We start from the raw sequence: 12,454 nt of genomic DNA, 5'->3' as shown, positions 1-12,454 counted from the left end.
ATTTTCACTTAGCTCTTTAAGTACTTTACACCTTTGAATATTATAAGAGGCATCTGAAGGGTACCAGTGGTTTTTTTTAATAAAAAACCCATACAATTGCTGCACACAAAGCTGTTCAAAATACCTGTCTAGGCATAATGTATTGCACTAATCTTTAACTAGCCCTATCCAAATGAGACCAGTAAGAATTCATTAAAAACTAGCCAAGCCAGAAAAACTGTACTCTAAGGAAAATTAAAAAAACCAAGTACACATGGTCAGTGTAAACATGTTCTTTAATTTCACTGCAGATAAATTTAGAAATACAAGTCTCAGGTGGGTTTCAAATAAATAATCATTTTGCGTAAGTGTTTACATATAAAGGGAGCTCTCAAAGCAGCAGTGCACAGTTTATAATTCCTCCCTGCTAACACATCCCCAGCAAGAGAATGTACAGTAGGTAGTGCACACTGGAAAAAACAATCACAACATATGGCACACTTGCCATCTTTGATGAAACCACTGAATATGATGTTGACAAGGGGGGAGAAGCAAATAAAGGCATGCACTGCCCTTTAAAGCACCACTATTTTCCCATAGCCTTTTTACCAGCATAATACAAATAAGAAGCCTGGGAATACAAGTCATCTTTCTGCTTCTAAAGTCCACTCTCAACTCAAAGATTAACACAGCAGTGCTCTGATATAGAAAATATATTCCTCAAACTGATATTGCAGCATAACTATCATCCCCATCCCAGTTGGTCTCTACTCAGGGACACCTACTCTAATTTTTAAATTCATCTCCAATAACCGCAGAGGTAATCCAGAAAGCTTAGACAGGTATGAGTTGTTGTTTCTTGTAGATCTTGGCCCAGTGTACTGAAAAGAACCAAGACATGACAGGCCTCAAGAAGGTGTATGGTTACCCAGCAAAATACCTGGTGTCCTACATCACTCAGATAAAATCTTCCAAAAGTAAAAATTCCTCCTCAAAGTGAAGATTCACCTTTCTTAAACAACTCCCATTACTCTGCTGTAAAAATATGCCTGATGCGAAATTTCTTATCAAAACAAGATTTAACAATCTAGAAATACCAACAAGAAAAAAGATCAATTATAAATACGCCACAAATATACTTGCAAAAGAGTTACTGTAAATTGTTTTCTTCTTTAAGTTACCATTTCAAAATATTTCCTCTCTGCAGATATGGGATGGGCAGTCTTCCACTCTTTGTACTTCAGTTCAACATGCAATTGATCTGTGATAAGCACTGCAGTACTCACTATAGAAGCACATAACCTACTAGCATAAATCCCTTGACACAGTTAACTTGCTTCATTACTCATTTTTTCTTCTCTGTTTCTAATATACCTGAAAAAAGTTCTGCCTCTCTCTGCTATGAGTCAATAAAAAACCTTACTATGTAATACTGCTGTGTACCTACTGAATAAATATGACAGGAGTTAAAGGATTGTTTCAATTGCTAGCATGGCTATGGCAAAGCACAAATTGGGCTAACATACACTGTATACTTCACACATTTGAGTAGGGGATGCTGCAACGTTTAACAGATAAGAAATAAAATGATCTTAGATTTCTAAAACTGTCAGTACACAGGATTCCCATTGTTCTGAATACAGGAGCAGGGTAATCAATTTTCAAGGAAAGCCACATAGTCAGTCAATCTGGCCAACTGCTGTTCATTTGGAATTGGTGGAACTGGAGCAGGTTCTACAAAGATAAAACAAATGCATCATTAATGAAATTAAGAAAGCAAATCCATCCACATTACCATCCATCACAACAGTAAGGAAAAAATTAAATGCATCAGACTGTTAAACAGTCTTATGGGGGCATATCTTAACTGTATCTCCTGCCTATGCAGCTTTAAGCTGACATTACTTTTCTGTTATCTGCAACACTAAGTAGTCCAAGAGTTACTAACAGCAAAGATGCTGTAATAAGTTTCAGTTGTCAGCAGTATCCAGAATTTTTTTTGCATATACTGGAGTCTGAATAACAAAGACTAAGATAAGAGTACTTCCACTTGACAAAAACACTCCTAGAGCTCTAAAGTTGCTCCTTTCCTTACAAGTTGCCATAGTGAAGATATCAAATCTACTGGGTTATCCAACTAACAAAACACAGCAGTACTGCATGAGTTGCAGTGGAATGCAGTGCACATGCAAATCCTTATATAAATGCTAGTTAACCTAAGATTACAGTTTAACAATAGGTTGGAAGACAAGTGACTAAAGCCAGGGAGATAAGTTAGGAATTAAAAACAGAAATTAAAAAACAGCAGGAAACTTTGCATTTACTCTTCCTGAAGAGTTAACAGACTAGCATTCAGGATATAGTCAAAGTAGACATCCTGCTTAGGGCTGCAGTATGTGATAGAGGATGCTGACAATCAAAAGAACGTTTTCAAAAAGCAAGACCCCAGCTCTTGAAATTGCCTTGGAATTAAACTCATAAATTTAAGACTTTTGGCAACTGTTAAGACACAGCAAGCCACCAATTCAGATCTGCTATCACTATCTTGTTAACAATAGACACAACAGTGTTTTGAGAATTGGCATGACATAACACATTACACCTCAATCTATAGTTGAGCTCTGAGGAAAACCAGAACATTGCTTTCTTCTACAGGGAAGACTTCAGAAATCCCACATCACACAAAAGCAATGAAACCTATTCAGAGTTGCTTTGTGAAGCAGTTGCCTCTAAGTCAGAAGTTTTAGCCAAAATAGTTTTGTTTTGCAAGGGCTGTCCACCCTTGCTTCAGAATCTGCTCCCTACTTCAGCTATGGAAGTGGGAATCTCAGGCACTCCTTAAAATGTGAAGGAAGAGAAGACAGAAGGAGAAACACATTTACATAGCACCTGATTGGGGTGGGTTTTTTTGAGGGGGGAATGATGACACTCACTTCTCTAGGACTCAATTCCCATTTTGTGGTGCTGGTGAAATTGTGTTTATATTAATCACACAAGTTTAGCTATATGCAAGTAGATTATATATAAAGAGAGAGTACCTGATGAAGGAATAAATCTGTTAAAGGAAGCTTCCAGCACACCTGAAAAAAACACACAGAAGTTAGTCCAGCAGACCGATTTTAAACAGTTCTATACAGAAAGTCAAAACTAGATGAAAAGGTAATTAAAGTTAAACCTTTTCATTTTTCATGTTTTACTTCATAGCTAAAAAGCAGAATACCCAAGGCTTAGCTGGTTAGACATGCAGCTTCAAAATAGATTACAATCTCCTGCCTCTTTATTTTGCCTCAATAGTTCTTGCACTCACTTTTGGAAAAGAACCACATGCAACTAGTTCCCAGTACTTGTAAGCACTGTGTATTTTGCAACCAGTTCATAAAAAACTGATCACATACAAAAGCTCAGAGCTCTGGTTGGTTATGTGCCCCAAGGGATAAATTTCAACACCTTGCCTGGCATATGTTTATTATAACGTTCTGGGCTCTGAACACCTAAAAATTCTGCCCATACAAACAGTATATTTTCTTAGTCTAATAGATGTTGCCCTTTTAGATATGCTGTAATTTGGCTCCTTCTTCCAGAACTGCACTCTGCAGTTTAAGAGCAGTCATTTTATCCTGCCTTCATAGCTTAACTTTTATTTTTGCCTCAGCCAGCCATAGAAAGAGCTTCAGCAAAAAAATCCAAGTACTTCTGCAGACTGAGCTTTGCAGGAACAGATATTCTGTTATCAACACCATGACAGTGAAGAAAAGATCCAGTCAAACTTTAAAAAGCAAAGGAAATTATACCAACAACTGGAGCTCCTCAGAACACAGAGATGCACTAGATCCCTGCCCCAAAAATTCTACTTCTCCTGAAAAAAACCTTCTCAGGTTCAAAATGGTATATTTTTTACTCATCTTTCTTAGATTAAGACAGGTCGTTTGAGGTCATCCAACTTATGTTCCACTGAGTCAGAGCCAGCAGCAGAGGAGGACACGAGAAATCACAGCATATCCTGTCTGCTTTTGTTTAAAAAAGTTAATTTGAGGATGTAGTTTAATCCAAACTACTTGGAACCCCAAAACAAACCCGCTACTTTGTACTTCTTACATTTTATAAACATTCAATGCTTATAAGCAGCATAAGCCCCCATAAAAATATCTAAGAGAATATTGTGCAAAATTTTAATTAAAAACTAACACCTAATTACTAGAAAATACTAAACTCAATGTGTAATGAAATAACAGCTCCACCTACCTGGCTTTTTAGGCATTACCATACGAGTTGAAAAGTCTGCTTGCCAGCCCTGTTCTAATACACCTGAAAAGGCATTTTTACATTTGTAAGAACAAACATCTTAAATGACTGCTAAAAATGCAAAATAAAGATGCACATCAAGGCCAGTAAAAAAGAAAAAGCACCTCAGTTCACTCCCTGTATGCCATAACTCCAAGACATATTTCTTATAAAAATGTTAATACTTAGACATGTAGTTCAACAATGTAGTTCAACAAACAACATCATGAAAGTAATAGCACACGGAACTAGATGAATCCACTGCCTTCACTCTTCCCTCACCATTGAATTGCTTTATCATTTCCACATATGGAAGGGGAGGATAGCCAATGATAACTAGTGGCAAATAATAATAAAAAAAAAATCACACACTTATCCAGAACCAGGAGATTTTCCTCTCTTCACTGTTATAAAGAGAAGTGATGGGGCAGTCTCCAAATTTGCATACACATTTTTATTTACCATCACTTACAGCTCTCTGATCTCAACCATCTGTAGAAAAACTATTCAGTGAATAAATGCAAAGTACCTTTCACAGCTTCTTCTACAGGAAGCCCGACAAAGGCTGCAAAATCGTCTGCAACTATTGAGGTATATGCCTGTGAAACCAGTCCAAAGGCTCGTCTCCTAGTTGCATCTAAGAAGAGATAAACATTGTAAGCAGACAGTAGACTAATCTCCATAACTAGGAGAGCCAGGACAATTTTTCCAATTCTAACACATTTGGAAAACCACCACCACCCTTAAAGCTAGCACCTAAGAAGTTCCCCCTCCCTTCCCACGATTCACTGAATTACCACAGTCAGCAGCCAGAGAAACAGCTTGCTCTATACCAGGTCAAAACCCCTCAGAGACCACATTTAACTGCCAAATGCAGTTTGCAGCATCTTGCATACTACCACCAGTATATAAACCAGTTTAGGGAACTCTGCTTCTGATGGCATTCTCCATTTGCAATAAGCTTGTGTGTCAAGTAGCTCAATCAGAAAAAAAAAGAAAAAAACAGTTAAATTATTCATGCCTTTTTCACCACATCTGCTTTGATACAGAGGCATCTAAAAAAATCAGTTTTTTCTAAAGCTACAGCGAATTTGTTATTGCAAAATACCTTGGAAGGCTTTTAGCAGTCTGTACTGCCCTCTAGTAGCAAGACTTTGCGTGTTACAGTTATAAAGTCTATAAAACATTTGTGTGAAGCCACATTTAAAAAGAAAAGCCTTTTCTTAAGTGTCACAAGGTTCTGAAATGCCAGGTCAAGTTCCCTAGATTACTGGTTAAAAGTCTGATAAAACTGGATAACTAATGGTCTATTTTGCTATTACAGAACAAAACATATGGTATATGAAGTTCCAATCCTAATAAAAACAGTTTAGTTTGTTTTTACAAGTTTTTGTAGTGAGCTTTTTATTTACACCTGATACCTAAAATCCTTTAAGTAAAACCTACAAAAACTTGGCAACAATCTTCCTGACCAATTCTGAATTTTCATAATAAGTAGTCATTTGTCTATTTGTGTTTGAGCACACAGAAATAATTTAAGGCAATATATAATTCCATGCTATCTACAGAAGTTCAGTTTGTACCTCTAAGCGCTTCCATGATTGGTTGAATAGTCTCGGACCACTGATGTGCACTGATTGTTGTATAGATTCCTGGAAAGTCTCTCTGCCAGATTCTTTGTCCTACTGACCAAACTGCACCAAGTTCCACATTTGCCTGTTGTGACAAAAACACCCCAAAGAGTTAATCCAGAACAGTGTATTCTCTACAGCAACCATACTGTATAAACCCTCTTCCACTCCCCTCCCTTTCCCATTGCAAGAGTGTATCACAACACCTGTAAAGATGAACATACAAACACTGGGAAATCTTGTTCTAGCAGGTATCACTGCAAGCTCCCTGATCCATCCTCTGCCAAAACTTTATCACCCACATAAGCAAAGTCTGCTCACATGTCAGTTACACCAATCCAGGCTGACACACCAGCTAAAACAATCATGGAGAATAATCCACACTCAAGACAGGCACAGCTTATTTTCTGCTTAGAGAAATGCTTGTCTCTTCAGTAGAGGCTTTACAAAATGCCGAGGCTGTTTGCACAGTGAAGGCAATTTTCAACTCAGAAGTCTTGCAACCTTGACAATAGGTCACACTTAATATGGTGCGATACTCACTACAACTGCTCTCCTACTACTGGTTTTAAGGGCTACTTTTACTGTGTTACACATTGTCATCTGGTCAACTAGACTCCAGAATATCCTGTCAGAACAGCACCCAAACGGCAAACTGGGCAATAAAGTAGTATTTTCAACTGTAAAGAGAACTGATTTGTTTCTGAAGTTAAGACTCATACTAATTATTACTTGGTTCCATTAGCAGAAGATACAAAACATAGAAAATACTATGTTTTGAGGTGCAACATTCCCAAAAATAATTCATGCAATGACTTTCCCCCACCAAGAATGATGCTTCACATGAAAGGCAAGTTACAGCAAAAAAGCCAGATTATTCAAAGAATATTGCTGTGCAGCAAGTACAGCAGGTTTCAGAGAAAGGGCAAGTAAAATTTGGTCCAGATGACTACTGACTTTACTGATGTAACTACTTTTTTCTTGATAGAGAAAGAAAATTATTTCAGAACCATCTGACAGGCCCCATCTTGACTGAAAGGTTGCTTAATACAAGACTACGGAACACTTGTTTCCTTGTAAAAAGATCTCAAACTAAAAACCTAACAGTAAGTCTGGAAGCATTTCTGGTATTGTATTTAGCCAAATCCTCAAAAATGCATCTTTGATCCAAATGCAGTGCAAAACAAGTGCCTTCAGAAAGTTAATCAATTTGAAGAGGCATCTCACCTGAAGTCACTTTTCACTGCACAAGGTATTCTGCACCCTCATGTGGAATGCAGCCCCATCCCAGAGTCAGATCCATTGCTTTCCTCCAGCTGACTACTCTATCATGGGGCTTTCTACTAAAAAGTCTACAGATTTACTGAATTCTATTGCACCAGATTATTTGTGAAGGAGAAGAGGTAACAGATGAGCAACTAGGAGATCTTAAAGACCAATATGCCACCTGCTGGGCAAGCAGTTCACAGCACAGAACTGAGCCCAAGGCTACTCACCAAACAGAATCCTTGGCAGAAAAAAGTCATTATTTGCAAGCTTATATGAAACTGGTTTTGTATCAAATGGCATTTTATGAAGTACTTACCGATTTGATAGCAGGAGGGATTCTTTTCCAAAGATACCGTGCATTATTCCTAAAAAAAATTAAGTTTAAAATACTTCTCAGTAACCAAGTATTTGCTACAAGGAGACACCAAAAGGTTTGTTCGGATGCTATAATTAACACAGTCTCAGTGCTTTAAAATATTCCTTCTAAGTCTGCTAAAGTAGAAAAACAAAGTTATTCTCAAGTAGACAACATGACCACCATAATACATGAAATAGTTCATTAACTGCCTTATTTAACACCAGTTTAGAAAAGCTTTTTCATTTACTCACCCTAGGCAGCATTTCATAGAAGTTAGGTTTGCAGTTTTATTTTTGGAATAGCTGCATCTTTGATGAACACATGTACAAAGTAATTTTTCACAGTGTCAGTAGTCACTTAGATCAATAGTCTCCAAACTTTGATTAAGCACCTCCAGCAGGAAAACATTTTTGAGCATACACCCCCAGTATACACATATGTATTTATAAATTATACAAATGTACTATTGTATTAATATATTATGTACATTATAAAGCATACAAATATAGAAGTTAAAAAGGATGAAATAAACACCATTTAAAGATATTTTTATTTTACTTAATAGTACAAAAATACTTTCTTCATGTGCCCATATCCCACTCTGCATACCAATGATTTGGACTATTTTGTGCATGTTCTTTCCAAACCAGCTTTGTCACGTCCAAATCTTCAGAATGTACACATTGAAATATTTAGTCATTGATCCTTAGAGCACAGAAGTCAAACTGAAATGGCTACAAATTTTCAGAAAGATTTAAAATGCAAAAGAGAAAAAGACTCACTGCTTTTCATTACAGCAAAATTCTAAAACTTCAAATTCATTTGAACCAAAATCTGCATTAAACCTAATACCTATTTGCTTTCAGGGAACTCGCCCTGAAAGAATATACATCTACAATGCAAGAAAACACAAATCTTTGAACCCCCACACCAATGCTTACATTGGCTCACTAATCAAACATGGCAGTGTCATTTATTCTGCCTGAATAATCAGCAATTTCTCAAGAAAACCCTAAACAGAGCAAATCAAGTTCACACAGGGACATGGTAATAATCCACCAGACCAAATTCAAAGTATTACTGCCTCATGCAGATTTAGCTCATTCAAGCCAACTGTATCCCTCACTTTTAACATCAACAGTTTAGAGTTATCCTGCTGTAACTTTAAACACAAGGAGCAGCATGAAATCTTACTCAAAACAAATGCAGCCTTGAAAAGCTACAAATCAAAATACTGAAGCATTCAACATTCCAAAGAAGCCATTTTCACTATTTAAGGAACTTTCTTCCTAAACACAATCTGCTTCCCTACAGTTCAAAAGGGTGGGCAAGAGCAAACAAAGGAGAATAATTTTCTTGACAGAACAAGGGGTAAAAGAGGCTTAATGCCATGAATTCTGTTTTTCTGAAAACACAGCACTGCCTACATGCATTTTATTATTCACACAACCAATTACTGATATGCTGGCAACTGCAGCTCAAGCTAATAGGGACAAATTCATCTGCAGTTAAAGATTAAGACAAGTCACTTACATGTCATTATGCAACAGGTATAAAGCTAGAAGTTGGCCATAAACAAGGGGTGTTGCAATTCCTCCAGGAGCCTAAAACACAAGTACAAATAATTTGGTTACATATTTTAAGAGCGATATCTCACAAAATACAGCAAGAAGCCAAGTTTAATGAAAACTGAACACTCCAAGACAACGGATATTTTTTTTTTTTCACATCACATAATAGCTCAGGACACATTGTCAGAGTTGCTATGTTGTATCAATGCAGTTGTATCTTATGATGAAGAGTTAACTTGCACATGCCAGAAGTTTTACTTAGAAAACTTCGTTTGTTTTGCTGCATGAATAAAAGTTACATCTTTCATTAGTCTAATGTTCTAGCTTATGTTCATGAAAGTGGTAACCATCTGGCTTTACAGTTCCTCACAAACAGCTGGTTTTAGGCACTCAATTTCATTTATTTTGAGCTGAACTTCAGCTCAATTCAGGGCACTCCAGCAGAGTAAAGGTTTTTGCTGACTTGAACAGCCCTTCTTAAAAACCCAAACTAAGCTTTGACACTTGCCACACTTCAGCAGACATCACAAATCATATAAGTAGAAAAAAGAAATATTATAATAATGTTATAAAATTTTAAAAGTCTATAATCATTTAAAAGCTGAGAAGATGTCCAATAAGGTTTTAGCAATTTATCAAAAGATAGTGCAGCAAGCACTCACAGGAAGCCAATTATGCAGCTATTTGATTTAATTAGACATGTGATTTATAGACTCATCTAAGCCAAAAGCAGGTGATTAGCTGTGTCATCAAGCAGGTATCATTGTCCCCAGCCATTCCTACCCTGTTCCCAGGGCTTATCATCTACATAAAAATACAAGAGTTTCTGCAACCATTCCTTGGATCATGCCCAGTAAAACAAAGCCCAGTCAATTAATACCACCTGTTTGAACTATGCAAGTGCCTTTGGTGTGTCTCTGTACTAAAAAGAGAATTCATTAGTTTCTCAGCCAAAAGACTAATGGAACAGAAGGGAAAGCTAACTGCCACCAAAACAACTAGATTTACAATCTACAGTCTTACTGAAGGAAGCTCTGTGGCTGCATCTATCCTGCAAAAAATCAGTTTACTTAACTCATGAGCTGAAACACAAAGGCTGTCAGCAGATATAGTATGCCCGCAAGAATCTTGATGTGGATGCAGACATGCACAGCAAATAACTTACAGCTTTATCAAAGCATTTGGGAACAGTTTGCCTGGGGTGCATCTGTTGCTATTTACTCTAGGAGACCGTTGACAGGCTCCACAGGAACCTTGAGCAGAGCACAGTCTAAGTTCAGTCATTTTGCAACAGCTCCCGGGGACCCACTAAGGTCCACCATCACATGCTCTGCAGCGGGGAAGTGACAAGGATATGTTAAACTTCCTCTGAAGGCTGCAGAAACAAAGCCCAAAGCCTGCTGGGCTCCACCCCTGACACAAGCCCCCCAGCACTCCAGAGAGGCCAAAAAGGCAGCCAAAGCCATCACAAGTCAGGTTCAGATGGGATTGCCCAGCAGGAAGGGGTAATCACACTCAACTCTCCCACATGGCGGTACAAGGGCACTCTTCTGCTTCTCTATGCTCACATGCCCATCACTTGAGGCAGTAGGTAGCTCACATGTTCAGCACAGCCTCCCTCCAGTGCCGTAACACTCAGAACTTAGGGTGTACCACGAAGCTGCAGCACCATGCTGAGAACACAAGAGGCACCTGGGCTCACCCCAGAAATAGTGCACAGAAACATCAGCTGAAGCTTGATGATGCACACCCTTCCATTTAATGATTGTATTTTCCACCGCAAAACTGCGTGGTTTGTCAACACCAAAGTTCTGCGGTTGCAAGCAATCACATACAGGACCAACCCTCTCCCTTCAATTACTAGGGTAGCAAGATCTAAAAATCAGAATCACTAAAGAGTGCAGGAAAGAAGAAAATTCAAATTTTTCCCTTCTTTCAAATTGCTACAGTGGGATGCACGAGATTCACATTTAGAAAAGCACTGGAAACTTTGCAAGATGAGAAAGGGTTTATGGATATCATGCAGGAAGAACTTTTAGCATTAAAATGGCACCACTTGGATTTACCACAGGCTGGAGTCCAGTACACTAACAGCGCACACAGTCAAACTTGAAAACTTGCCAAGCAATAGAATTTAAAACAGCACAGAAGAAGCTTCCAGTGCGAGTTCCCATCATAAGGGCAACACTGATCTAAAGAGTCACTCTCCAAGCCTGGTTCAGTGCTCCACTCCCCTTTTCAATATCTTCTTTTTCTCAACCATGTAAAACACACGGAGACATATGAACTTCTCTCTCGCACACTTCCCCCCGCCAAAAGACGCTAACGATTATACTAAAATGCACTCATCTATCTGCAGCTCACAAGTTTCTGAAATGCTTTTTGGCAGGCTTTTGCACAAGCGGCAAATTTAAACACTGAACCCTCACCAACCTCAGAAACACAGACGGAGGCAGAGAGCCACGAGTACCCCTCCTTGCAAGGTCAGGTTAGACTCTCAAAACAGCACTTTAAGGCAAAAAATCCGCACTTACCGAGACCGACGTTATCATTGTCTCTAACCCTCACCACCAGAAACGCTTGTGTCCACAACCACCAGCGCTGCGGAGCGGCACCGAGTCCCGAAGCCTCGCCAGGACACGCGGGGCCTCAGCCAGGCCCCCGGCACCCCCGGGCCCGTCCCAGTAGCGCGCATCCCCAACCCCACCCTCCCCCGCGCCGCGGTACCTCAAGCTCCTGGGTCTCGCATTGCTCCAGGAGCTTCTTGAAGCTGAAAGAGTTCTCTGCCATCACCGCCACGGGCATCTTCCCCTCACGGCGTCCCGCCGCCGCCGCCAGCCAGAACCGCCTCCCCTCAGGAGGCGGCCGCGCCTCGACGTCACTTCCGTCGCGAGCAACACACACTTCCGCCCGCCGCCTAAGGCACATCGGCCGCTCTAGCCCTGGGTTTTTTAATGCTCTGGAGGACTGCGGGGCGGGGCGTCCGGAGGGGCCTGACGGGGCGTGGTCAAGACCTGGGGGCGTGGCCAGGGTGAGCTGGGGGCGGGGTTACGAGCGCGGCGCGCCAGGGCTTGCGGCGGGGTGGGGGACGTCGGGCAGCAGATGTGTCAGACCCGCGGGTTTTTAAGGAACGGGCAGATTACGCCTTTTTTCCCCCCATTATTTCCCTATGTTTGCGTGCAATAAACAGATTTAGGCTTATTTTTTTATTTGTATATATCGCCGATTACGCGATGTATAAGATATATACCCTAATCGTTTATCACACATTGCATATACGATATACTATGGTATCTATATGTATACGTTTATCTCCTCTAAAATGGTACATATGCCAAAACAGCACACACTATGCTAAAATGGCA

The 12,454-nt window shown here is 39.6% G+C and overlaps 1 protein-coding gene across 1 annotated transcript; it reads right to left on the bottom strand.

Annotated features, from left to right (window-relative positions):
• Positions 1–257: 257 nt before the first annotated feature.
• Positions 258–11,991, bottom strand: COPS8 (COP9 signalosome subunit 8). Its single transcript, XM_075027857.1, has 8 exons — positions 11,817–11,991; positions 9,052–9,122; positions 7,477–7,525; positions 5,844–5,976; positions 4,790–4,897; positions 4,222–4,284; positions 3,018–3,059; positions 258–1,713 (listed from the first exon to the last, which is right to left on the bottom strand). The coding sequence occupies exons 1-8, from the start codon at positions 11,892–11,894 to the stop codon at positions 1,634–1,636; spliced, it is 624 nt and encodes a 207-aa protein (XP_074883958.1). The 5' UTR covers positions 11,895–11,991; the 3' UTR covers positions 258–1,633.
• Between the last annotated feature and the right edge of the window lie 463 nt (positions 11,992–12,454).

This window comes from Buteo buteo, chromosome 5, assembly GCF_964188355.1.
Source record: "Buteo buteo chromosome 5, bButBut1.hap1.1, whole genome shotgun sequence".
In the NCBI taxonomy this organism is placed as follows: domain Eukaryota; kingdom Metazoa; phylum Chordata; class Aves; order Accipitriformes; family Accipitridae; genus Buteo; species Buteo buteo.
Note: the sequence above shows the minus strand (reverse complement) of the source record. Positions and strands in the feature narration are given on the sequence as shown.

Excerpts from the sequence above, each read along its gene's own strand:
- COPS8 (XM_075027857.1), bottom strand. The coding sequence starts at position 11,894 with ATGCCCGTGGCGGTGATGGCAGAGAACTCTTTCAGCTTCAAGAAGCTC. Across the intron at positions 7,526-9,051 it reads TACCTGTTGCATAATGACAT|GAATAATGCACGGTATCTTT; the intron begins GTAAGTGACTTG and ends AATTTTTTTTAG. Across the intron at positions 4,285-4,789 it reads TGTAGAAGAAGCTGTGAAAG|GTGTATTAGAACAGGGCTGG; the intron begins GTACTTTGCATT and ends ATGCCTTTTCAG.